The 24,905-nt window shown below is 38.0% G+C and overlaps 6 protein-coding genes across 12 annotated transcripts; 2 read left to right on the plus strand and 4 right to left on the minus strand.

Annotated features, from left to right (window-relative positions):
* Positions 1-289: 289 nt before the first annotated feature.
* Positions 290-4,175, minus strand: LOC140790307 (ACT domain-containing protein ACR9-like). Its single transcript, XM_073140332.1, has 6 exons — positions 3,364-4,175; positions 2,825-3,037; positions 2,622-2,727; positions 1,717-2,056; positions 783-1,067; positions 290-683 (listed from the first exon to the last, which is right to left on the minus strand). Exons 1-6 carry the CDS (start codon positions 3,566-3,568, stop codon positions 534-536), a joined length of 1,299 nt encoding a protein of 432 aa, XP_072996433.1. The 5' UTR covers positions 3,569-4,175; the 3' UTR covers positions 290-533.
* A 1,079-nt stretch (positions 4,176-5,254) lies between these two features.
* On the plus strand, positions 5,255-7,023 carry LOC140790311 (ATP synthase small subunit 6-A, mitochondrial-like). 2 transcript variants are annotated; one of them, XR_012109366.1, is made up of 3 exons: positions 5,372-5,468; positions 5,570-5,612; positions 6,803-7,023. XR_012109366.1 is itself a non-coding variant. In XM_073140337.1 (2 exons), the coding sequence occupies exons 1-2, from the start codon at positions 5,348-5,350 to the stop codon at positions 5,614-5,616; spliced, it is 168 nt and encodes a 55-aa protein (XP_072996438.1). In that variant the 5' UTR covers positions 5,255-5,347. The 2 variants fall into 2 exon arrangements, 1 of the variants encoding a protein (XP_072996438.1); XM_073140337.1 differs by lacking the exon at positions 6,803-7,023 and having other exon boundaries at positions 5,255-5,468; positions 5,570-5,616.
* A 395-nt stretch (positions 7,024-7,418) lies between these two features.
* On the minus strand, positions 7,419-11,707 carry LOC140790305 (glutathione hydrolase 3-like). Of its 3 annotated transcripts, none has more exons than XR_012109364.1 (7): positions 11,362-11,603; positions 10,975-11,297; positions 9,364-9,882; positions 8,837-9,072; positions 8,407-8,671; positions 7,893-8,157; positions 7,419-7,775 (listed from the first exon to the last, which is right to left on the minus strand). XR_012109364.1 is itself a non-coding variant. In XM_073140329.1 (7 exons), the coding sequence occupies exons 1-7, from the start codon at positions 11,462-11,464 to the stop codon at positions 7,491-7,493; spliced, it is 1,869 nt and encodes a 622-aa protein (XP_072996430.1). In that variant the 5' UTR covers positions 11,465-11,707; the 3' UTR covers positions 7,419-7,490. The 3 variants fall into 3 exon arrangements, 2 of the variants coding, with proteins under 2 accessions (XP_072996430.1, XP_072996431.1); XM_073140329.1 differs by having other exon boundaries at positions 7,893-8,030; positions 11,362-11,707; XM_073140330.1 differs by lacking the exon at positions 11,362-11,603 and having other exon boundaries at positions 7,893-8,030; positions 9,364-9,865.
* Positions 11,708-11,964: 257 nt separating this feature from the next.
* LOC140790308 (UDP-glucuronic acid decarboxylase 6-like) lies at positions 11,965-17,391 on the minus strand. 3 transcript variants are annotated; one of them, XM_073140333.1, is made up of 13 exons: positions 17,229-17,391; positions 16,723-16,823; positions 16,427-16,513; positions 15,732-15,819; positions 15,044-15,135; positions 14,248-14,312; positions 14,082-14,170; positions 13,589-13,666; positions 13,371-13,464; positions 13,120-13,186; positions 12,962-13,025; positions 12,809-12,849; positions 11,965-12,537 (listed from the first exon to the last, which is right to left on the minus strand). In XM_073140333.1, exons 2-13 carry the CDS (start codon positions 16,810-16,812, stop codon positions 12,346-12,348), a joined length of 1,047 nt encoding a protein of 348 aa, XP_072996434.1. In that variant the 5' UTR covers positions 16,813-16,823; positions 17,229-17,391; the 3' UTR covers positions 11,965-12,345. The 3 variants fall into 3 exon arrangements, with proteins under 3 accessions (XP_072996434.1, XP_072996436.1, XP_072996435.1); XM_073140335.1 differs by having other exon boundaries at positions 17,124-17,362; XM_073140334.1 differs by lacking the exon at positions 17,229-17,391 and adding an exon at positions 16,959-17,111.
* Positions 17,392-18,890: 1,499 nt separating this feature from the next.
* LOC140790924 (cysteine-rich repeat secretory protein 55-like) lies at positions 18,891-19,913 on the plus strand. Its single transcript, XM_073141241.1, has 2 exons — positions 18,891-19,260; positions 19,352-19,913. The coding sequence occupies exons 1-2, from the start codon at positions 18,935-18,937 to the stop codon at positions 19,791-19,793; spliced, it is 768 nt and encodes a 255-aa protein (XP_072997342.1). The 5' UTR covers positions 18,891-18,934; the 3' UTR covers positions 19,794-19,913.
* A 495-nt stretch (positions 19,914-20,408) lies between these two features.
* LOC140791052 (uncharacterized) lies at positions 20,409-24,720 on the minus strand. 2 transcript variants are annotated; one of them, XM_073141424.1, is made up of 5 exons: positions 24,413-24,720; positions 22,999-23,212; positions 22,174-22,510; positions 20,842-21,768; positions 20,409-20,754 (listed from the first exon to the last, which is right to left on the minus strand). In XM_073141424.1, the coding sequence occupies exons 1-5, from the start codon at positions 24,493-24,495 to the stop codon at positions 20,612-20,614; spliced, it is 1,704 nt and encodes a 567-aa protein (XP_072997525.1). In that variant the 5' UTR covers positions 24,496-24,720; the 3' UTR covers positions 20,409-20,611. The 2 variants fall into 2 exon arrangements, with proteins under 2 accessions (XP_072997525.1, XP_072997526.1); XM_073141425.1 differs by having other exon boundaries at positions 22,999-23,248; positions 24,413-24,618.
* Positions 24,721-24,905: the final 185 nt, after the last annotated feature.

Below are 24,905 nucleotides of genomic sequence, written 5' to 3' on the forward strand. Positions count from 1 at the left end.
TATGTCTAAAAAGTTTGAGCCGTTAGTTATAACTTAAACTCAAACACAAATAAAGAATTTATAGGCAATTCGGTAAGATAATTACTTCTATAGAGACAAGAATTTTAAGTGTTATTTATAAATAAGAGAGGATTAATCGGTGAATAAGAGAGAGTAATGCACCAACCAATTATATTCTTGGGAGTTGTAATATAATATTAGATGAGAGAACAAAGAGGGTGAACAATTTTATTTTAGCGAAAAAGAGAACAGAATATATCACTATCATTCAAATGAGGCGAGTAGAATATTTTCATGAGAAGATGTAACCAGCATCAGGAATATTCACTGATGAATTGCAGCATTTGCAATTAAACTATCAGTTAATGATGTCCATAAACATGGAAAGCAGACTACCCATTAAGTCATCTTAAAAAGGCTCATACGCAAACATAAATCTAAAACTAAGTTAAAACTTACAATTCTTCGTCAAAAGCACACATAAAGCTGCCCAGTTCTTCTAACTCTTGTGGGATTTATACAATTCTACTAGTTCACCATCCCATTAGTGTTCTCCTTACGAAATCGACAATTTGGTTCCTATTATCTCGGCTATTTGCTAGAGGGAGTGTTCGGCTTTCATCCAAGAGAAATCTGTAGACTTCCCACTGCCTCCCGGATGCTGTTTGCCTGCCAATCTCAGCCTACAGATGAATCATAAAGTTGGTGATGAGGATTTGGAATCTATAACTAGTAATCCCTGGATAAAAAGGAGCAGATGAATATGAGTCATAGTAGCTTACTGAGAAAATGCAAATCTGAAGAACTTTAAGAGCAAATGTAACATCGTAGAATACGCGAGGCCGACCCTTCCCAGATGATTCAACTGGGTTAGCTACAAGGAGTTCAGTGTCTGGGCCGCGATTCACAAACATTACTCGCAGCGGATGGAGCATCTCCAGTCTTAACTGAGAAGAGAGGGCACCCTGCTTTCCAGAATCTATTATCTTCTTTCCATCAGTTTGACGAATAAAAAGATCCACCTCTCGGAAGCCTTTCATGTCTGACAGGAATCTCCCGTAATTTATCTGCAGGTAAGCAAAAAAATTAGTGCGTCAGGCATGCCTATGTACAGTCTAAATGATATTGATTGATAATAATAAATGCTTACAATTATTATTAGAATATATTCTCAAAATTTAAACATGTGACATTGAGGACGAAATCTTAATTACGGAAGAGGATTAGATGTAAGACTGTCAAGTAAGGAAGGATAAAATGAAGTATAGGATACTGCCACAGATAATTAGTAACTAACTAAGAAGGCTGTAAAAAAACTACTATATACAACAAGAAAATTTTTCACACGATCATCTAAGATTGAAGAATTTAACCTTCATAATTTCGTTAAATGTGAGATCACAACATTGGTAGGTCCTACACCAAGAATCTTAAAAGTCTGTCCTTGTGTATAATACATGTATCAAATGATGGAAAAAGCTGTAGCTGGTCCCAATAACACTTGTGCATGCTCATATTCATGTATGGACCGTATGTTTAATTCTGGAACATATTCATTAATATGTCACTCTTGTGGTCCTCTTTCAACAAATGCCAGCAAATATCATAGACTCTAATGACTTTGGTCCCACAACAACTTCTTAATCAATCACATGACATGATGAGATAATAAGGCCAAATTCTGTTATTTGCAGTGAATGTAGATCTGCAGTGTACCTGAATGCCACAGTCCTTCAATGTCCTCAAGATGTCATAGAGAAGACCTTTTTGATCAACACAACGGATCTGGAGTAGGGTGTGAGCAGGGCTCGTTGAATTGTCAAAATTCACATTAGCCTTCTTCAGCTTTCTCATATCTGGACTAAGTGACCGCGAACAGATCTCACCGTCTGACAGTTCCAGCCTAAATAGTTCCTCTGCAACTACTGGTGGAAGAGAAGAGAATCCCTGTTGAAAACCTTCAGCCAGGAGTATCTCACAGCTGACGCAAGATCCTAAAGTGTTGGTCAGCCTTTCGCATGTGTCATCCTGTCTCTTCTTAGTGTGCAAGAGATCCCTACACCGAAAAGTAAGAAGAGTCAAGTAGATAAACATGGAACCTACAGTTCCCCTATAAGCATAAGATCTTCATTTCCTACTTCCACCTATGGAGATCTCTTAACAACAAAATTTAAAAGAATCATTCATTTACATCAGAAAAACAATCCTTGACCGGCTCTTCTTTTGTTCAGGAAACAATGAGGAGACCGGTTACAAAATCAGTAAAATGAAAGGAGCTCTAAATCTGACAGCATTTAACATTCTCATAAGAATCTTGCCACTTCAAGCAAAGGAGTATTATAGTGAAAGGAACAAACATTTCATTCTAATATGCACAGTCACTAAATCAAGTACCAAATTGAATGCCTAATCAACAACAACAACAACTGGTAGACCAACTTGCAAGAGTCCAGCTATAACAGGAAGACTTACATAGCAATTTTGTAACAGTACTGAAGACAAAACTTTCTGTTAGACAAGCAAGTCATGAAAAATAAAATACAAAAATATAAAATAAGCTTGCAGCAGAAAAGATATTTCGACAAGAAAATACGATAAATAGTTCTGCTCAGTGCACTCACATGCAATCTGTAATAAAGAAGAGATCGACGACTCTACCATCTGGTGTCGTTGAGACCTTCACTCTATGAATCAAAAGCTCGAGCTCAGAAAGAATTTGAGTTACATCTGCATCACATTGCACAAACCACTCAAATTTCTTATCCACCTCTCTCTCTCTCTTTTCCAAACCAAAAGGTTAAACAACTAAGAAGAATTAGATTACCATGCAAAAGTCCCTTCCGATCGGCAGAGAACAACTTCAAAAGGTAAAATTGCGAAGTTCCTGACCGACTCAAATCGACATAGAATGGGATAGAACAAGCTGGGCATGCCGAGAGCAGCCGATTCTTCAAGCTCGTCCATTGAATGCTTATAGAAGGCAAGAAGGGAATGACCCAGTACACTAAGTAGCACCAAGGCCCATCCGTTGAGACATCTACAAGAAAGATAACAAACTATCAAACCTCAGCCGCTATTAGATCCAAAAGTTTCAGCTTTTGTCCTTAAAGACGGAAAAGATTCCGATCCTATTGCACGCTAGGGGTCAAAATTTTCTTCTCATCAGGAAATTTCAACTAACTAACTAGTAATTGAGCAATGCCAGTAAAGTTAAATTGTATCAAAACTGAGTAGGCGGAGTGCAATAAGAGATTAAACAACACACCCATTGGCGAAACTAAAACCCTAGAAAGGAAATGAAATCAGCACAGATTAGACTAAGAAGAACCAAAGCAGAACGAAAGAAAGATCTCTTTCTTATACCGGCTCGGGTGATGCAGAGGCCGAACTCGAGGATTATATGGCAGATATCGCATCCGAGTCCGGTCTCGTCGTTGCAATTGACGGTGACGACGGTCGGCTCACCGGCGAGCTTCCCCACCTTGATCACCACCGCGTCGTCGCTCCCCACGCCCATCCTTCCGCCGTCCGATCTCGATCCGATGGCCCTCGATGCCCCGAAGGGCATCAACGAGATGATTAGAATTGCGGCTACTCGGCGCCGTAGACAGAGGGTACTTCAGCTGGCATGCCCTGCGCCTCCTCTCGCCTCGCCTCGCCTCGCCTCGCCCTTCCTCTCCCTAGGGACTTGCGCTCATGTGTCCTACTACTACTCTTATAATTAAACATACGCAGTGGACCCCGCCACGTCAGCTGTGCCACGTCAGTGCCTCGTCCCTCTCGTTTGCCCACCACGTGTAAAAACTGAAAGAATGATCGATTCCTTTCCAATTTTTTCCCAAAATATTTGTTTTGCGTTTTAATCGTGAGGATGATTCCTAGCATTCATTCATTCCTCTCGCAGTGGTTCAGGTTCGTGCGGTCGTCCTCTTCACCTCTCTCCTTATGAGGAGTAGTACCACCACCACGCCACGATTCTGAGGTAGAGAAGCATCTACTCTATTGGATTTTTAACATAGTATTTGTGAGGCCAATCAAAATGCTACTCTTACTTTTCCTCTCTATTTTTGTCTACTCCACTAGATGGAGAGGATTCTTTTTGCTCCATTTTCGTACCTCAAATCCGTCTTCTTCTACCACTCTGCTGTAGGTTGTGATGTCGATTTTAGAGATGTACCTGCGGAAAAGCCACAGGGAAACCAATATAGTATTATTAGACTTTGGACTTTATTGTATTCTCTTTTTAAATTTATATGATGCATAGTAATCTTTGAATCTTAATCGTATATCACCATACGATCATTTCGTTAAAAAAGAAAAAGATTGGTAACCCATTAACTCAGTACTTATCTTTCCTTTTTCTAATCAAGCACACAAAGAGATATCATAAAAATAAAAAATAAAAACTTATTTTATTCTAAAATTAAGTTTCATTTTATCTCAATCTGCAATCAAACGGGTTTAAATGGAGAGTTAGCCCGGTCATTTTCCAATTGAAAGGAAAGAGGTCCCTCTATGTCCCCCTCTAAAAAGGTATAGTTTAATATCTAATATCTCTATTTAGATCCTTGAATTGCCACTTTGTTGGTTTTCCTTCTTGTTTTCTTTTGTGAGTTGCATATTAATCTTAAGCTATGCCAGTGTGATCGTTGATGGCTGTGACCTTTCACAGTGATTAAGGGGTAAGGCTTGAGGATGAGACAAGTCATGATGTTATTATGACCACTGGACTTGGGAGAGTTAGAGATAATGCATCAAAAAATAGTACCTCCACAAAACTAAGACGGTTGCATTATCTACATCCCCCTTTCTAGTCCAAAGAACCCAATCTCTATAGATTGCCATCATACTTAGTTGTCATCTCCTGACGACTATCAGAGCGAATAATTAAGCACTATTTTTCAACCAAAAAAAAAAAATAGTACTATTTATTTCAAACTATAGATCATACAAATATGAGAAGGATTAACTTATTTATTTAAGAAATAATGAGCCTAAATATCTTTATGTATTAGAGAGGACTATGAGCTTAAGAAAAAGCTACTAGGAAATAGAAGAATTAAAATTTATTAGAAAAATTTTGTATACACTATTTAAGTTTTCGTTTTTCTAGAGAAAAGAATTGTTAGAATCTTTATCCTATTATTTCTTTGGATTAAATAAATTTAGCTTAGTTTAAAGGTTGGGCCAATGAAGCTTGAGCCCAACTAAAAGAAGAGGCCCAATTCGGAACCCTATCAACTACCACCGAAGGCCGAAGAGAGAAATAATAGTGTGTCTCTTTCCGTCGCGTCTTTGTTCCAATCGAGCGAGCCGTCGGTGGGATTTGGAGTTAGAAGGAGAAGAGATGAGAAAGTTCGATCCGTGGCCGGTGTTCTTCAAGCGCGAGTTTCATCGCACGTGGCCGTTCCTCGTGGGCTTCGCCATCACCGGAGCCCTGATCACCAAGTTTACTGCTGGACTCACCGGTAAATTCTGTTCTCCTTTTCATTTTGATAGATTTCTTTTTCTTTTTCGGTTTTTTGTAAGTATTAGGATTTGGATCTTATTCTTCTCGATTGGTTGGCAGAGGAGGACGCCAAGAATTCTCGCTTCGTCCAGGAGCACAACAGGTGATTTGGATCTTTTCCCTCTTTCCGATCAAACCCTAACCCTATTTTGCTTTTTAGATTTGTTGTGGCATTGCATATTATAATTGGTCGATTTGATCTAGATCTAAGTTTTGTAACGAGATTTTGGTTAAATGTTCGATGGAAGCACTTGTAGGGAGTAAGTACAAAGAGAGGTTTCTCCGGTCAATTAGGGGTTTGAGGTGGCTTAATGGAATTTAGGCAGAAGAGGGCAGTGATTCATGACCGTGGGAAGGATAAATTGGGATAACACTTGGGCGGCATAACTTTGGGTGTAACACGACAATCTCTTTAAACTTTTGGTGTTGAAAGATGAAATGTTTGGAAGAAGATGTACTCTTAAGCAATGAAATGCAAATCTAGCATATTTTGTGAAGTATGTCATAACGATGACCTCCAGTTCAGTTGCTCATATCAGTGAAATCTTGTAGTTAGTTGAAGTATTAGTAAATCTTTGATCATCTCTATCTAAGAGGAATATTTCTTCTACACATCAAAACATAATTGATACCTCCTGCGCCAAGTGGACCTCCTTATTTTCCCTTTATTCTTTCATGAACTTATGAAGCTGCCACTTTATCATCACTGATCTAACTTATTAACTGCGCCCCATAGTTTAGGGCATTTTGCAACTTAATTGCATGTAATTTTTTAGTTGGCAATAATAAAGGCCTCTAATTTGCATTTCATTATAGAAAAATATAAATCGACTATCAAAAATTTATGTACTCAGTTTTCAATAGCTCAATCTTGCAAATTAAAATAACATCTGTAATTAAACTGCAAAAGCCTCCGTAATTTATTCATCAAATTCTTCCCTTTTTTATTTTATTGTCAGTGTTGCCTCTCTGTGTAATTCCTAGAGCTATACTACTGTTTTGGGCCACTTAAGTTGTAAGTTCTAATCGTTATTATACTGAGGTAGCATAGTTTTGAAAATATACTTAAGTCTGCATTATATTGGAGTCCTATGTTAGCAAATTAAAATTGTAAGGTTTGTGATCGATTGGTGTGCATTTTGTCATGGTTTCCTGTCAAGGAGACATCGACTGGTAGACATTTTGAAGTTCTATATTTTCTTTATTTGAGTGCACATATTGAACACTATTGCTTTTCAAAATTAATCAACTATAATTAGACTAAGTTTGTCCTTTTTTACTCTTATTTTTTAGGTGAACTTCTAAGGGCTGCTTTTGTAGCTGCTGCAGCCTTCTTCTTGCAACGCAGTCGGCCATTATCCTGATGTTATTAGGATGAACTTATTTTGGCTCTTTTTGATTTGATGTTTGAATCTTAATACAATACATTGTATTGGAATAAATTGACCTTCCAAAATTGGGATTACTCTATGTGCTTTATAAGCTTGCCATCATCCAAGCTAAGATTCTCATTATATCTTATTCATTTATTAGCCTGCTCTCCTTTTCTATTATTCCTATTATGAAAGTTTCTCTGTCATTTGAACTTAAAATGTTAGTGAAAAGGGATTATGCAGTCCAAGCCATATTTATTATTTATGATTCTCTTGAAGTAACAGTGCAAGATATAGTTTGATTTATTTTATGCTTGTTGACGAACTTGATCGTTTTGATTGTACATCTGAGCATGTAATGTTTGTATTAGTGAAGCAACCTTGGTGTTCTGTTCTACTGGTACTGTTACGACTTAATATGAATAAATGAGTATTTGTTGCTTAGCATCAGTAATAACGTTAATTTGCCGCATTCGGCCCTTGTTTACCTTCTGTGCCTTTTTCCAGTCTGATCTCCTTTTGGTAAAGTAGAAAAATTAATAATAATCAAAGAGATTAGCATAAATTGCATCACATTTATCTGAGGATGTTTTATTTTTTTTTGAACGTTACAATCCAGCAGGGATCCCCTCTTTCCTTGGATCACTGACTGCAGTGAGCATCCCATGGAAGACACCATTACTATTCTTTTTTCCCAGCTTCTTATCTCTTGTGTGCATGCTTAAAACCGGGTATCGTAAGTCCTGTGCGACGAGCTGGACGACAGCAGCTAATCCTACACTCGAGAGTTGGTGACCCCTCTGCTCCAGGAATACTTTTGCCTCCTCTGGCACTTCGAAACGTTCACCATCTACCATAGTCCAGTTTTCATAAAGCACTTTGTTTGGTATCAGCTGTACCCACATAGTTACAGATAGTACATTTAGTACGACTGCGAATTAAATCTGTGATGAAGTGTCTTTAAGTGATTTACTCGAAGAAGAACGCGAAAGATGATGATGTATTATTACCTGGTGGTAAACCCTCGGATGTCGAACAGCATCTGCAGGATCCATTCCCAGAATAAAATGGTTCAAGAAAACTTCAAGAACTGCAGGAATTATTTTCATTCCTCCACTAGCACCAATAGCTCCTGCAAGCTGATTGTCCTGCATGAATATTTCAAGAATTGATATTACTTGGACACATCGGATCGTGACCAAGTTTCATCTTTCACTGCAAGACTACGACTCTGCTACGGCCGAAATCACTATAAAAATTTTATGCCATCCACTCCTGGAATATGACGAATAATTGCTATAAAAAGTGTACTTGTAAAGCGCTCAAGTGCAACAAAAGCCTAATGGTGAACTAGTCTGACGTACATAAATGCATAATTCACAGCGTAAAGCAACAAAATAAGTTTCTACTAGTTAGATGGGGATTAAGTTCTATTGGGGAGTGCAATTAGCTAATGATAAGTTCGGCGCAAAAAGTTGTAGATCTTCTTGTTAGTTATAAAGTGCCAGGAAAAGGGATTACTACCTTGAGAACAATGAGCGGTGCCATAGAAGACAAAGGCCTTTTCTTTGGCTCGATGAAGTTTGCCGGTGACGGCGGAAGATGATCAGGAGTTGCATCATCTGGTGTAGAGAAATCGTCCATCTCGTTATTCAGAACAATTCCGGTTGACGGAGAGAGAACTTTAGCTCCGAAATATGAGTTAATAGTGGTTGTCATTGACACAGCATTGCGATCAGCATCCACTATGCAAAGGTGACTGGTTCCATGATCTCTTAACTGACTCCATCTGGAAATCATCTACACAGGGTCATGCAGCATATCCAGTAACAATATTTTGTGAAGAAATATAGATGATATCGGCAGGTAAAGATATAGAGTTTGCTCATCAAAGATATGGTGATTAGCCACAAGAGTACTAGAAGTGAGAGAAGACAGCAGTTAGAAAACTCACTTTGCCATGTAGTAATCTGGGCTAAAAGTGGTGTTGTCAAAAATCTTTTGCTGAAGTTTCTCAGCAAAAGAAGGCGAAAGCATGTCAGCAACGTACTCTGTGACATTGACAAAATCAGGGTCACCGAGATCCATCCTTACTGCAAACATATGCTTCAGTGCTTCAATAAGTCGATGGAGGCCAAGAAATCCTTTTGCAGCATCCGATGACTTGTAGCTATCAAAAATGTTGAGAACCTAATTAAAGCACCAGAAAATCTCTGGTTAAGAGTTTATAAGGAGATTGCTCATACATCTAAGTAACAAGTTTGCATATCAGAAAATTCTCTTTTCTTCTAAAATCAACAGGCAGTATAAAGAACAACCAATTAAATTAAACTAAACTAAAAAGCACATCCAGCATGTATGAATGACTAAACATGTCACAACATACAACTACTACATGGTACATACTATTACTGAGTGACAGAATAAAAGTTGAAGACTACAAAATAATGCTGTCAGGATCACAAGGCAAAAAGAACTTACAAGTGCAATTCCAACAGTTCCACTGGATGGAGGTGGCATACCGAGTATTGTATATCCCATGCTATTTGCAGCCATTGCCTCCTTGACTTCTATTCTGTATTTTCTGATATCATCCATTGTTGCAATCCCACCAACATTTCTCACATCATTGATGAAACTCTCTCCAACGCTTCCATTGTAGAATGCTTCTGGTCCCTGAATTGATATAATCTCCAATGTTTCAGCAAGTGCAGGATTGTAGCAAGTGTCATTGGTTTGCAGTAGCTTCCCATTTGGCGCAAAAACCGCTCGCAATCCAGGATCAGCTAAAATATCATCACCTTTTGATTCAATGGCTTCCGCTGCATAAGACACAAGAACAAATCCTTCTCTTGCAAGTCTTATGGCTGGTTGGAAGAGATCTTTCCATGGGAGCCTCCCATACTTCACCCAAGCTGCATGAAGGCCTGCTAGCTCCCCAGGGATTCCCATAGAGAGTGCACCCTTGGCCTTAGATGATGGTCTGTTTTCATACATGTTCTGTTTCAGTGCAAGTGGAAAACAAAATCAGAAAAATACTGAATAAGCATTTATATTCATTTCAATACAACAATAGCATTAGGCCTTTAGTCCCAACTATTTAGGAGTGGCTATATAAATTATTGAGATAATTATTTTCACACAAATCTCCTTTTTTTTATTTTTTATGACACATTAACCCACCTTCCATTAGTTATCCATTAGATTATTTTATTAAAAAAATATTATTTGACTATTACATAATCAATTTTACGATATCATTTTATCCTAATTTTAAAGAGAAGAAAGAGAAAAAAATTTTGAAGGTGATACAGTAATTGGACATTTTTTTTTGGTAGCATCGTCCGAGGAAGGAAAATAATTTTTATATAGAACATAGAGTGAGAGATATTAGATAATTGCGTGAATCAAATATCAAGAAAAATAACTAATAGATATGTGAAAATAAGCTATAGTTTAGAAGTAATTAACACTAAGTAAGTCATTCCTTCTCCGTTGATCTCTATTTAATGCAACTATTTGTGTTAAACCAAACATTAGCATATCTGTTCTTAGTCATTCTCTTCTATAGAATTTTAATAAAAAAGACACTTAGTTAGTTTATCCCATTTATCACACCTTCTAAGCCAAATAATTTTAATATATGCAAAATCTTGATAACTTATGTCAAATTGATATATCATGGTGAGATAAGCTAAAAATTTATGAATACCCAAAATCTTTTTTTCGTCTCTCTTTTCATGATATTTTTTAGAGTACTCTTTTAATGGGGATAATTTATTTCTCTGTTAATGATATTTAACCTGGAAATAAGAAATTATCCCCATTAATCTTTACGTCATATTTAATCGCATCTTTTCTATATATAATTTTTTCCGATTGGTGGCATAGAATTCATCGGCAGACAGAACCACTTTTAACAAATGAGCAGGCGGTGAGAGAAACCAGAATAAACTATAAATCATTAATCCATCCTATAACATCCGCTAGTTATGCTATGGATACAGTCGCCATTAAAATAACGTCCAAGGGCAACTTCGGCAAAACAAAGGAAATAGCATCAACGAATGAATGAAGGAAGAGAGAGATTACTTGGGAGGCTGCGGCGGGCGCCGTCTCTCTGGAATCGAAGGCGAGTGCCTCGCCGGAATCCGCAGACCGGACGATCATGAATGCACCGCCTCCTATCCCGCTCGACACTGGATGTACGACGCCGAGGCAGAGCGCCGCCGCCACCGCCGCGTCCACCGCATGCCCTCCTCTCCTCAGTGCCGCAGCGCCTACCTCCGAGCACCTCCCGTCGTCCGCCGCCACCACCCCTATCTCCGACTCCACTGACGCCGGATCTCCCGCGATCTCCGCACCTCTGCGGTCGTCGCCGATCCGGAGAAAGACGACGAGGAGAATCCCCACAGCTGCGGAGGGATCGCGTCAGATGGAAGAGATCGCGAGAGGAGAAAGAGAGGGACGACATATTACCGAGGAGAGCGGCGGAGAAGGTCCAGATTCGCCGGCGAGCGGAGGAATCCCGAGGCAGCGCACGATATCCGAGGAGGGAGGATTCGAGGTCGTCGTCCGCCATCGGAGATGGCGTAGCGCGAAATATTACTTATTATTATTTTTGGCCACAGGATTTGGAAGTGAGTGTATGGGGACTTTAAATTGGGATTAGAGGAGAACTCGTGAATAATTTTAACGGAAAAAAAAAGACTCTTGGCTATATGGGGATAAAAAGTGAGCCAATCTTTAACAAAAAAAAAGTGAACCAGTCCACTTCAATCATCAGGTTAGGAGAAGAGAAGCTGCGAGCTTGGTCAACATCCTCAACCTCAGTTGTGGGGAGAATCGGAGATAGTTTAGGTATCTCCTATTTTTGTGTCTTTTTTAGATAATATATTTTGCATTTGTTACAAAAAAGAAGAAAAAGAAAGGTGAGCCTGCAATGCATTCCATGTGATAACTCATCAAAAGGTAAGACTCTAGGCTAGTTTGGTTTACTGGGCTTTCGTTTCACTTGGTCTACACTTCAACTCATACAAATCTTTGTGGAATGGAATACATTCCCATTAAAAACTCCAACGATTTTAAAAGAAAAAAGGAAATTCTGTATGACTTAAGACTATTTGGGTAGCACCGCAAAATCCACAAGCTTAGACAGAATTCCAAACGTACTACTGTAATCAACTCAAAATGCCACTCATGGCGAAAAATGAAAACGAAGCACCCCCGACAAAAAAAAAGAAAAAGAAAACAAAGTAAACGATTTTAAGCTACTAATAACTCGGTTTGTAACCCTAGTACAACTTTTACATAATCAATGAAGTCCTTCTTATACCGGTATCACTTTATTGCTGTAGAGCACTATGCAACAACTTATTGTGAGGAAGTCCAATGGGCATACCGCGGCCTAGATGACGGACCAAATGCAACCGAACAAGATTCAGAGCATAGATAAAACTGGGTTCATTTGTCTTGCTTCTTGGGGACTCCCAAACGCTGCCGGAAATCATCTTCCATCAGTGGTAAGCCCTCGCGAAGCTTAATCTTTGGCTCCCAACCAAGAAGCTCCTTGGCCTTTGTAATGTTTGGCTTTCTTTGTCGTGGATCATCAGGTGTATTGTCTACCATCTTCAGAGGTACGTTCGGATCAATCAACTGAAAATAACAACAGTGAAGTTTAATCAGATTATGTTATTCTTATAGTAGTTTCATAATTTCCACTATTGGGCTCTTTAGTTTGCTGATTGACACAATCTACACGAAGTATCAACTTCAAGAATGTAAACATATTTGAAAATCCATCAGTTGTAGCAGTGAGATACTGTTTGACTGTTGATAGGTCATAATCATAACATACAAAGTCTATGGCAAATCCTTTTCTAACTGACTAATTGCAAATGCAGGAGGAAAGAAATAGTGTATTAACCTCCTTGACTGTTTCAGCAAGCTCCATCATAGTGAATTCACCTACAGGGTCAGAGAACAGGTTATTATTAGAGATGAATTATTACAAAAGAATAGTGGTTAAAATCTCAATGAGCAAATAAAGGTCCATCATATTCAATAATGCTAAAATTACCTGGGTTTCCTAAGTTAATGGGCCCAGTGTTGTCCCCTCCCATCAGTCGAATAAGACCATCAACCTATAGACTGAAAAGGTTAAGTGATATGGACTCCAAAAATAGGGCCAAACTTGAGATTTGTAGTAGTGAGATATGCAGAGAAGGAAAAAGATACCATGTCAGAAACATAGCAGAAACTTCGTGTTTGTGTTCCTGGTGCTTGAACAGTCAAGGGTTCACCGCTATACAATGACAGTGCAGTGCAAAACATAAGGATGATGAACATAAGGATGATGAACATAAAGAGATTGCATGAGAAACTTCCAGCAAATGAGATTATGCTATGTCTAACAAAAAGAATGCACAAGTTATCTGACAGAAGAGATGTACACAACAAGGTCAGACAGAAAAGACATTGAGAATTACCGAAGTGCTTGAGCTATGAAGTTACTCACAACACGACCATCATCAATATTCATGCGTGGTCCATAGGTGTTGAAAATTCTTGCAATTCGGATTTCTGTCACAGAAGAAGATTGTTATTGATTAGCAACTTCCTATTTGTTCCTAAAAGAAACAAGTGACATGTGCTATAGATGTAAACTCGTAAGTTCCAATTGACAGAAGTACAGAACAAATTTTACCAATGCCATGCTGCCTATGATAATCAAACATCAAAGTCTCAGCCACTCGTTTCCCCTCATCATAGCAGCTCCTGACTCCTAAGAACAGGGAAGAGTCTCTAGAATTAGAGCTACTGAAAGGATAACGCCAGACTTGAGAATACAGAAGTAAAATATATATTAATTTATTGTGTCAATGTATGTAAGAGAATTTCTTGAGCAGTCTTTAGTATCATATATAAAAGTAAGAAATAAAATGCCAAGTTATGTATGTTAAAGTTTGCAAGATGCCTATAGTCTGATGAGGAAGAGAATGTGCATAGGCTTATTCGCTTTAAACAGATTAGCTTATATTATAGAGGAATGACTGAATGATATCAACTGATTCTCAATTCTATGAACTGACAAGGGTAGAAATTTCCCAAAACATAGAAATATATTAGGCTATAATTTTCCACCATCCTCAACAGCGAAAAAAATATATTAATGAGTCACTCAGATGAATGTGACATACCAATGGGGTTGACATTGCCCCAGTACTCTTCCGTCTGAGGATGTTCAAGGGGATCACCGTAGACCTCTGAGGTTGATGTCAACAAGATCCTATAAGAAAATGTAGAATCAGTGTCCAAAGTAGCATTTTTGACATATTAAATAAATAAACAAAATTAATAACTTACCTAGCTCCAACCCTCTTCGCAAGCCCCAGCATGTTTAATGTGCCAATCACATTTGTCTTTATAGTCTATAAAATCAATTTGCACATGATCAATTCCAGCTTCATCAATAATCACTAATAGAAAGCAAGTTATCATAGGTTTTAGAGTGAATATATAATAAATGAGCCGCTGAACAGTCACAAGTGTCAACTTATTTTCACAAAGGATCTTTTGGCATTGGACAAATATATCCTTTTCGAGAAAACAACAAAAAAATTTAGATATTTAGAAGATAAATGATTTTGTCAATATCTTTTCTAGGAAAGAACTTGAAATATCAATAGTTAAAGAATGAAAGAGTGTTGTCACAGATCAGTATATTAAAGCAGAGATCCTGAGCAACATTTGTAATAAAGGCAGAAAATGTTTGATACTTTGGTTCAATCTTCTGTTCAGTTATCATCCACAACAAAATTCAATTAGGAAGATAGACACTAGGACTAGGTAAATAAAGGGCAGAGTCAGCTTAGACAAATAAATAATGTGCTAGGTTGCCAATATTCCTGTTCTCTGCTACCAAAGCCACAATTTTGTAGCTTTATCATGTCATGAATAAATAGTATTAAGTAAAATTTACAAATGAAATAGCTCAAGTGAACAACAATGGTATAGTAAATTTGGTGAAAAAATGAAAGATTTCCATTATAACGAGTCATTAATTTTCCATCTGAGATAGAGAACATAAGGATATCAAGTAATTAGGAACCACGTACTACTCACAAAGACATCTTGGTTATGCTATCTAAAATGAACATACCTTTACAGGGTTGTATTTATAGAATATTGGAGAAGCAGGACAAGCAAGATGATATATTTGATCAACCTCTACCAGCAATGGTTCCGTAACATCTGAAAGCAAAATAGAGAAAAAATATTAGCACTTACATATAGACAAGAAATTCATTGGACATTGACTAATATTAAAGGGCACTTTTAACAATTTCCCCAAAAGGGCATCCCAACGAGAAGATTGAATCTTTCTTATTCAAGTGGTTTGCTCCTATTGTTCAGCTAAGGGTAGTAAACTGCTTGGTTATTGATATCTTCCAAATGGCTGGGAACAAATATGAAATAACTTGAATCCTACAATCTCATTCAACTAATCATTTAATCAGTCCCCTTTTATGTTTATCAACACCAATAATTATAATTCACATAATAACTGCTTCAACTTATTAAACATATTTTCAATGTGTTATCTGTCCTCTGCTGTCCTCTACTAATTCACACCAGCTTTGGCAGGCCATTTAACCCATACACTATATAATTTTCTTTTCAAATAACTTAAGTTTGCAAGTGTCAGTTTTAGCTAGCTTCTTCTATTTGTAGACTACTTGGTTCAGATAGTGCATCAGGTAGAGTAGCCTCTCGAGGGGTATCAAAGTTGAAGTATGTTAAGTAATATCACTGCAAACATCAGTAAATGTTTGAGCAAAGAAAGTTACCATGACGAATGAGCTCAAATCTTGGATGACCAATCCATTTCTTAAGGTTGTCCTTTGAGCCAGTGAAAAAATTGTCCGCAACAATGACCTGGACAATTAAACATGAAAAGATTACGCAACACAAAAATACTGCGGTACAAAGGACTTCTCAGGAAAAAAAGAGACTAAGGCTATGTATGGATGGAAAGAACAGGAGAAAAAAGAAAAGAAAAGGAGAAAAGAGATTCAGATAACGAATTTAATGTTTCTCTTCTTCTATCTCTCTCTCTCCACTTCTAGAGAGAAAAAGAAGTGGCCATTAGAAGCAAAAAAAAAATCTCTCCTAAAATTTCTATCCGAACAAAGGATTTTTTTTTCCTCTCCTCTTATTTCTTCTTATTTTCTCTCCTATTCTCACCATCCAAACATGGTGTAAAAGATATACCATACTATAGTACCTCAAGTGATATATATACCTTTCTTTCTTTTTTTCTCTTTTTCTTTTGGGACAAAAGTGCCTAAGGGCAATTACATAAGATAGATCTTGGTTGTAATTAGCAAACTCACAGAGAACAATTAACCATTTTTTTTGGCGACAGTTGATGCTAATGAAGTAAGTACATTAAAAAGGTACATTAATTATATAATCAATGCTATACAGCCATGCGCATTACAGTTGACACCCGCATGAAACAAAAGGTCTATCTAATCATTACCTCGTTTTTTTCATTTTCCATCAACTTGTCTACCAAATGGGACCCAATGAATCCAGCTCCCCCGGTAACCAATATCCGTAAATTAGCCTGTAACATGTAAAAACATGTAAACTAAGTGTGCTGATTCAAAGATAAGATATCAGGGATCAAAGATCTGTTCAGCTCATAAAAAGATCTAAAAAATTCCGAGATGAATAGATGCACAAAGCCAATTAACCGAAACATGAAAGGAGAACCTATACATAGAAGAAACTAGAGGGCTCTCATTGGGACTAGATCAGGTAAACTTAACTTACTTGAAAGAATTTAGAAAACCGAAGAGGAGATGGCGTCGGTGGCGGCCTCGTGATCTTGTTCTGCTCACCATTTGCAGATTCCTTCGCCATTGATGCGGTCTCTGCTCGAACAAGGCAACAACACCCAGATCTCTTTAGATCTAATTCCATTCAAGAAATATATTTCACATCCAAAAAGATCGTAGCAAACACCATACTAAAACATATGCAACAATAAAAAATATAAATTTAAAAACCTCTTTCTTCTACTCCAAAAACAATAGAACAAGTTACTCTACCGACAGAATTGCCCTCTAGATCCAAGACTTTATATAGATCCAACCAACCAAAATTACCAAACACCAGACGTTAGGTAAAATAAAATTCCTATAAATTCAATTCAGGTCGGTAGAATATACTACACTTCGGATTCACGCTAAGGTCCACTCGAGAACGATGCCTCAACGATCTCTGATCTCGACGCCAGATCCGAAACTACCGGACTTAACGAAGAAAAGGAGAGTTACCTTACTGGAGGAGGAGAAATCTAGGGTTTACGAGTGCGATTCGAGCGATTAAAATAGGAAGAAGAAGGAATTGGGGATTATTTTTTTGAAGGAAAACAAGCAAGCGGTTTAATTCGCGAGTATTTATCATTTCACTTACACTTGGTAGTGTACCGTCGGTGAGCTGGCGCCAGGTAAGAACATTGACTCACCGACACATACCAAGATTCGTGCTTTCGATCATAAACCGTTGGATGAGAGCTATATCAAATATTTGTGTTACCGTTACCCACATTGTAACAATTATTTGTTAATTTAACAAATTCTTAGTATATTTATTTTTAGTATACAGAAACTAATAATATAAATGACTAAACTACTTAAATTATTTTGCGATAATATATAAATTGAAATCAAAACAAATTATATAATTTACCCTTAATTTTTATTTTCTTTTGTTTACACATTGCTTGAGCTAAAAGTGGTTGCATATGAATGGGATTTTTTATTTTTATTAAAACAACGAACTAGTATGGTAGCTCATGTGCCCAATTTTATTATAAGATACTATAATGCTAACTTCATACCAACAGAATATTCTAAAAAAATAATTAAATGGTGGATATAACCACGTATAAGAATATAGTAGATAGAAAACTATTTGTATAATTTAGTTGAGAATCCCAAATATATATATTTTTTCATTTGTAAGAATATAAAATGAAACCTAAGGAGGCCCACGATCCAATTGTAGGAAATGGAAATGGTGGGCTTCTCCTAACTCCTAACTACTTCGATGAGCCTAATATTAGATCCAATCAATAGTATGGGGTCAGAGCCCACTTAGCTAATTGGGCCTTTTTCTTTTCTTTTTTTTTTTTTTTTTTTTGGAGAAGAATTAACCAATTGGGACAATCCAGCATAATATTTGGTAAAATGGATCTAACCAATAATTGATTAGATTTCATTGTCCCCAAAATAAGGTTGAAAACTAATCATTTATCTAAGGAAGTAAGTGCCCACTTACGCCAATCACGTATGGCTTAATTGAAGCACCCAATCTTATCATCAGATAGCATTATTAAAATAAACTTTCCAACATAGGCCTGCCAGCCAAAATAATTTAGATCACACACCTATCTAGGCTGTAGGAAGTTCCTACAATCAGATTGGGACAATTTCATATCCTTTATTAATTAGTATTATTGTTATTAATATAATTGTTAAACCTACTTTGTTTTCTCTGACATCATTCATCTTAAATTAAAACCGAAAAGTTTCCAATCAGTATATTAAATCCCTTCAAGCCATTGAAATATTCACAGAACAACAGATCTAGGAAGAAACTGTCATATGATGATGATGAACAAATCAACCATGATCACTTTGCCTACCTCAGTATTAGAAAAGTATTCTCAAACTCTGAAGAATAAATAATGCAAATGTACCTAATTTATGAGGGCCCAATAATGGATCATGCACACATCCACTGACCATAGGAGATAAGAGGAGAGCAATATCTCTATCTAGAAGTTGACTTCTTATTTTCTTTGTTGAGGAAATCTAGAAGCTGACTTAGTGATGCATATCTAGACACTCGAATGGTCAGCCTTCAGTAATTGCAACAGCTAAGTGGAACTAATTGATGGTCAAATAAGACTGCAATGATCATCTATATATGACACAGAAAGTATACCTCAAACTTAAAACATCATATTACCAAGCAAATGGCACCACTAGTATATCACCTCCTCCTTCTCTCCCTCTTGCTTCCTCTTTGCTTGGCCGCCGACCCGAATGGTCAGTACTGCAGCGATAGCTACAACGGCGGCCAAATAAGGTCAAACATCAACTATGTCCTCTCCGATCTTGTTGCCAAGGCTTCAGTTGGCGGCGGCTTCGCAATCTCTTCCTACGGTAAAGGTAACAATACAATCTACGGGCTCGCGCAATGCAGAGGAGACGTCAGTGAGGGCGACTGCTCGAGTTGCCTCACTGACGCGGCTAAGCAGCTCCCTGTGGTTTGTCCAGGAAAGTCAGATGCGAGGATCTGGTAACTCACTAATTTTTCTAAAAGTTTAAGCTGATATAATATTAGAACTCTCGCTGAGGTCGATAGTTTTACTCTTTTTACGTTATAACAGGTATGACTACTGCTTCATGCGGTATGACACTGACAACTTTATCGGGCAGTCTGACACAAGCTATGCTCTAATTCTCATCAACGTCGAGAACGCCACGAATCCCGAGGCGTTCGACAAGGCCGTGGGGAAGCTGATGAGGAAAGTCGAGGCAGATGCAGTGGTCCCCGGGAACGGTGGACTAGGGAGGGAGGAGGCCAAGTTCACGCCGTACATTACCATTTATGGACTTGCACAGTGTACGAGGGATCTCCAGCCGTTGACTTGCGCACAGTGCCTCTCGGCGGCGGTGGAGCTGTTTCCCGACTACTGCCGGTTTAGGAAAGGGTGTCGGGTTCTTTATAGCAGCTGCACCGTGCGTTATGAGATCTATCCGTTTTATTTTCCTCTTGATGGGGCTGTCACTTCACAGGGAGAGTATTCCAAGTTCATCTGGCACCCATAAGGATATCAATCTGTGTGTGTGTGTGTGTGTGGTATTGGGTCTTAAATAAATGATGACTTGGGCTGGTGCATTGTGATATATCCTTAGTGGAGAATAATATATGTGATTCCATGTTGTCTACTTTAGTACTGTGGATTTTAAGGTTATCTTTATGCACTTCATTTGAGATCCATAAAATGGAAAACCTTTTCTTTTAAGGAAAAGTAAGTCAATGGCTGCAAATGGAGAGAGAACCAACTACTAGTCAGAGCAGCCCTTGCAGAATTGATTCTTCTTCAGCAACTCAAAGCCTTCACTATCAGCAAAACAGATATCCACATATATATATATATATATATAATATAATTCTGAGTCAATTCCCAAGTAGGATCTATTTCTTAGTTCTTGCATCAGGAATGCATGGTAACGCAAAATTCCCGGACTGCCCAGATCCATATGATGCTGAGGGGAGTTCACAAAATTTTCTCTGCCATACCATGTTTATTTCTAACCAAATTCGTCCATATTTGATACAGGTAATTACCAGGCGCAAATGGTTGTCCCTATGTATCATGGCGTGTGAATTTAAATAGAGGAGAGGAGAAAATTTAGAGTAGCATCCAAAATCTAGCAAAATGCATTTACAAGAGGAATGCTTGCTATTACCACTCCACTGTCATTCATCTATACAAGTTCATAGCCAGTCCGCGCTACAAAAATTAAAACAAAACATACAGCTTGACATTAACATCCAATAGCTCGCAGACGCCTGTACATGAGGAATGCATTTGATACCTATATCATCTCCATTCTTCTAGTTTTGTTAAATTAATGTTTGCTCAACAAACTGGTGACCTCTTCACTTGTGAGCGTGTTCTTGGGAGGAACCTAAGCCGTGGTGAAAATCGTGGTGCAGTGCTTTTAGGAGCAGATGCTTTCCTTTTTAGAGAGGGTTGACTTTCAGCATCCAGAGAAGTTATACCTACCAAGAAGCAATATGCATATTAGTATATCAAAAATCAAAGGTATTTATATTAGTTCAAAGCAACGTTGATAAATTAATAAACACCTTCATTTTCTTCATTAACAGCAATGTCACTGAATGCTCTAATCCTTTTGCTCTCTGGCATCACATTGGAACTTGTATCAGCAGATGAGGAAACCGATAAATTTTTCTTGTTCTCATTCCCTTCAGTTGTATAAAGATCTTGTACATTTTGAGTCAAGTTGCTCATCCACAAGTCCTGTTTGGTGTTTCCTTCGTTCCTTTCCTTTTCATCTACAGATTGTGTGCACCATGTGCTAACAAAATTAGCAACTTCACCATTTGCAGCCCCTTGCTGTTCTTCAACAGTTGAATTTAGCATTTCTCTCTGTGCTGCGGAACGAGTTAACCTTCTAGTAGCTGCCTTGGGACAACTCTTGTCATCTGCGACTGAATTTCTAGAATGCTTTGAGACTGTTAGTTTACACAGTTTCTTGCCTTCTAGCTCCTTGGATGCTTCTGCTGCTTTCTCCTGTGAAGTGGACATATTTGAACATTTCTCAAAGTCAGAATTCTTTGCCTCCTCCCTGCTGCTTGAAACACATGATATAGATAGGTCCCTAGTTTCTGAAAGTGAATCACTAATTGACTTTTCAGATGGATGTAGAATTTCAAAAGAGTTGTCCTTCAAAGAGGACTTGGACATCAGAGATATCCCTTTCACATTCAAAGATTGATCCCTGAGATCTGTTGAGAGCGGAACCTTGTGAAATTCCTTTTCTATTTTATAGATGGAAAATTCTGATTCCTTTGGCAGTTCATGTACTAAGGAGGCTAGAGCTGCACGAGCAGCAAGAGGACTGAGAAGAGGCACATCCATGTGTTCTTTAACTTCCACCTCAGATTGTTTATTAAGGCTTCTAGTGGATCTTCTCAATCCATTGGGACTACTTAATGAAGTTAAGCGGGAAGTAAGAATCACTTTGCTCTGTCCGTGTCCGCTCAGCTTAGCTGTACACAAGAAATAGTTTAGTAAATGTATAAATTGCTTATCAATCTATGAAAAATAATTATAAGAATGCAGCTACAATAACATCCATTAAAGTTCTACCTTGAAACTGATGATATATATAAAATCAAGTGGATAATTTACTGCATACTCTTTCGATCGTCCAAATATAAAAAAAACCTTCTAGTACTCTGTAGTAATTAAGAGCAAAAGATCTAAAGTCTCACTAACACACAATGGGATTACTAATAGCATGCACAGTATTGATACTATTTATTTTGTGCTAAGATAGGTGAATAACAGATTAAGCTGCTTATTTCTCTGATAAATTTAGGGTCCTATAATGATCTCCCTGCCTGTCCTTTTTTCCCTCTATCATCAATAAAAGTTTAGTCACAGTGTTATACCTTTCATAAGTCCTAAAATAGTGTCTTCTGAGCATTCCAATCCATCAGCTAATTTGCTTATCTCTTCTACTTGCTTTTCCAACACTCCATGAAGCTCAAATTCACAGTTAGTTTCTTCTAAAAGAGAACAGGACGAGGGAAACTTGACATCAACGTCAAGATTTAAAGCAGTCAAGAATGCAGCAACTACTGGGTGACTGTCAATGCCCTTATCAGAGAGCTTCATGATTGACTTAGATGGAACAGTCACTGTATCCTCCTTCAGCTTGGTATTATGCCATTTGAGTTTAAAAGTACATCTGCAATAAACTCTATTTGAGTGCTTTACTCTGTGTATCTGCAAACAAACAAACCAATATCTGTAATTGACATAGACAGAGTAAAGCTTTATATACAGAAAATAAGGAAGCAAATGCAATGAGCTTGGACAATGAGGGTTTAACTGCAGCCCTTAAAGAAACAAAATGGATTTCGATGAAGACAAGAAGAAAAACCAGGAAAGAAGGTTATTTATTTTTGCTCCTCCTGTGTCTCAACTTTCAGCACTTTGAACAACTTACACCAATCAAGTTACTACATTTCTGATGGTTTTTAAAATTATTTTACATGCTATAATCTCTCAACAGAGGGAAGACGCCACATTAAAAATTAAAATGTTAGCAAGTTAAACCCAGAAATAAAGCAGCATTGAACCCAGAATTCACACAACAACTGTAAGAGTTCACAAGTTCCTCCTATTTCTAAGATGTCATACAGAGGTCTAAAGGGTGGAGAAGAGGATTTGATAAATATTGCAGTACATAAATAGTTCGTCGAGAAGCATACCTTCTCAACAACAGCATCATAGAACAGGATCCTAGATTGCCGCTCATGCATTGCGAGGACAAGTTCACCCTCTTTCATCTCTGAACACTTAGTGCCTTGGAGAGGAGTGGAGCGGAAACGCAAGCGTGCTAAAGCATCTTCTCTGGTGGATATAGTATCCTCCTCGTTGCAATTCCCAAAGTCCAGAATAACACCCAAAGTAGCACTACTGGAACTGCAGAGGAAACAGCTATCTCTTCAGCATATAGGTCTGCTATGCCAAATGAAGCTGTTATAGGTGACAAAGATAACGTACATGCAAAGATTTTCTGATACATAAGCAGTATCTATCAAACTGCAAATAAACTTTTGTCTATACATTTCTCTTAACTAGAGAGATTCAAGAAAAACCAAAATGAATGCAATTTTTGCTGGCATACTAGCTGTTACCCTTATGCACATATAAACATGCATGCAAGCTGCTTGATGACAAGTTCAACCATTGCCATTTCATGAGGGCCTTAACACTGCTAAAATTTCATATGGCAATTGTTTCACTGAATTATCAAGCATTGATAGTCCAAAGAGGTAAATATAAACCAGCAATTAAACTTCCACACTTGTTTATGCAAATCATCAGACTTTTGTATGGTTATTAGATCCCTTGATTTAGAAATGGAAATCGTGTATCCATTTTTCACATTCCTTGTCGCAACCACAAGAGTAGTACCAATGTGCCTAAATAAATACTTAAAGGGCATAGAGAATCGTATACAAGTAATTGAACAACTCAAATATGTACTTCCATCAGACTCAAGGAAGTTTAATCAAGGGCCTGGCCCAAAGTTGCAAGAACTCCCTTTTCTGAAAGAGATTGCACTTAATATCTTCACATGCATCCAAGATGTCCAGTAAATTCTTAGGTTGCATGAGCTTCAAGGTCACAGATTCCTCCATCAATTTCTCAAGTTCCCACATCAAGCCCTCGGCAAAAATTATAACATTCTGACATTTAATTGCAGCAAAAATCATGAAAACGAAGCGCAATAAATCAAGACAAGAGTAAGCGATTGGGAACATTTTCACTTCATACACGAAACTCGCAAGAAAAAATTAATCTCCAACTCAATCATCTTAATTCTTAAATCAATCCTCCTTTCCTACCAGGTACATAAGTAAGTGTGGACTATAAAGGGATATTGAAGTAGCACATTCTTGAGCCGTCATATCATGAAGAATGAGGCAGGCCAAATGCATGTAAGAGAAAATAGAACGAAGAAATGCGAGGAAAACCTAACAAAGTCGACGCCGTTCTCGTCTATGGCAAAGGCATGCATTCGAAGTAAAACACAGAGCCAATCGGTAGAATCATTTGGAATCAAACAAAAACCTAGTAATCGTCCCAGCTAGCATTGGAGATTAGACAAAAGATGACCTCGAGGAGACGCGACAAGGGTGCCACGAGCCGTCCTTGCGCTTCCCTTCGAGCTCCATGGACTCCACCGAGATCGAAGCCATGAGAGCTCTCAACTCATCAAATCGAAGTGAGAGAGAGATGAAACGTAGAAGCAGAAGCCATGATCGCTCGCTCCCTCTGTCTGTCTCTCTGTCTGTCTCTGTCTCTCTCTCTGTGCGCGTACTAGAAGAAGAAAGAGGACACTAATTATTACTTAATGGGAGGATCCCTTACCAGTAACGAGTGTAGGAAATTATTAATTCTTTCGTCCACAGATCTTCCACTACACTGGTGCCAAGTACCCAAAAATAAACATTTCTGCAGGAGTTTTCACTTCCCACACTGTCTATCGTGCATGTGTTTGCTGATCTGGCGGTGCAGTAGTAAACAGCAAGTGCGGTACATAATGCGTGGTAACGGACGGTTCTGATTTGATGAAGCAAGCACTCGGTTTCGCGGGCATCGATCTTAC

This window comes from Typha latifolia, chromosome 6 (assembly GCF_019914945.1).
Source record: "Typha latifolia isolate L0001 chromosome 6, TyphaL0001v2, whole genome shotgun sequence".
Taxonomy (NCBI): Eukaryota; Viridiplantae; Streptophyta; class Magnoliopsida; order Poales; family Typhaceae; genus Typha; species Typha latifolia.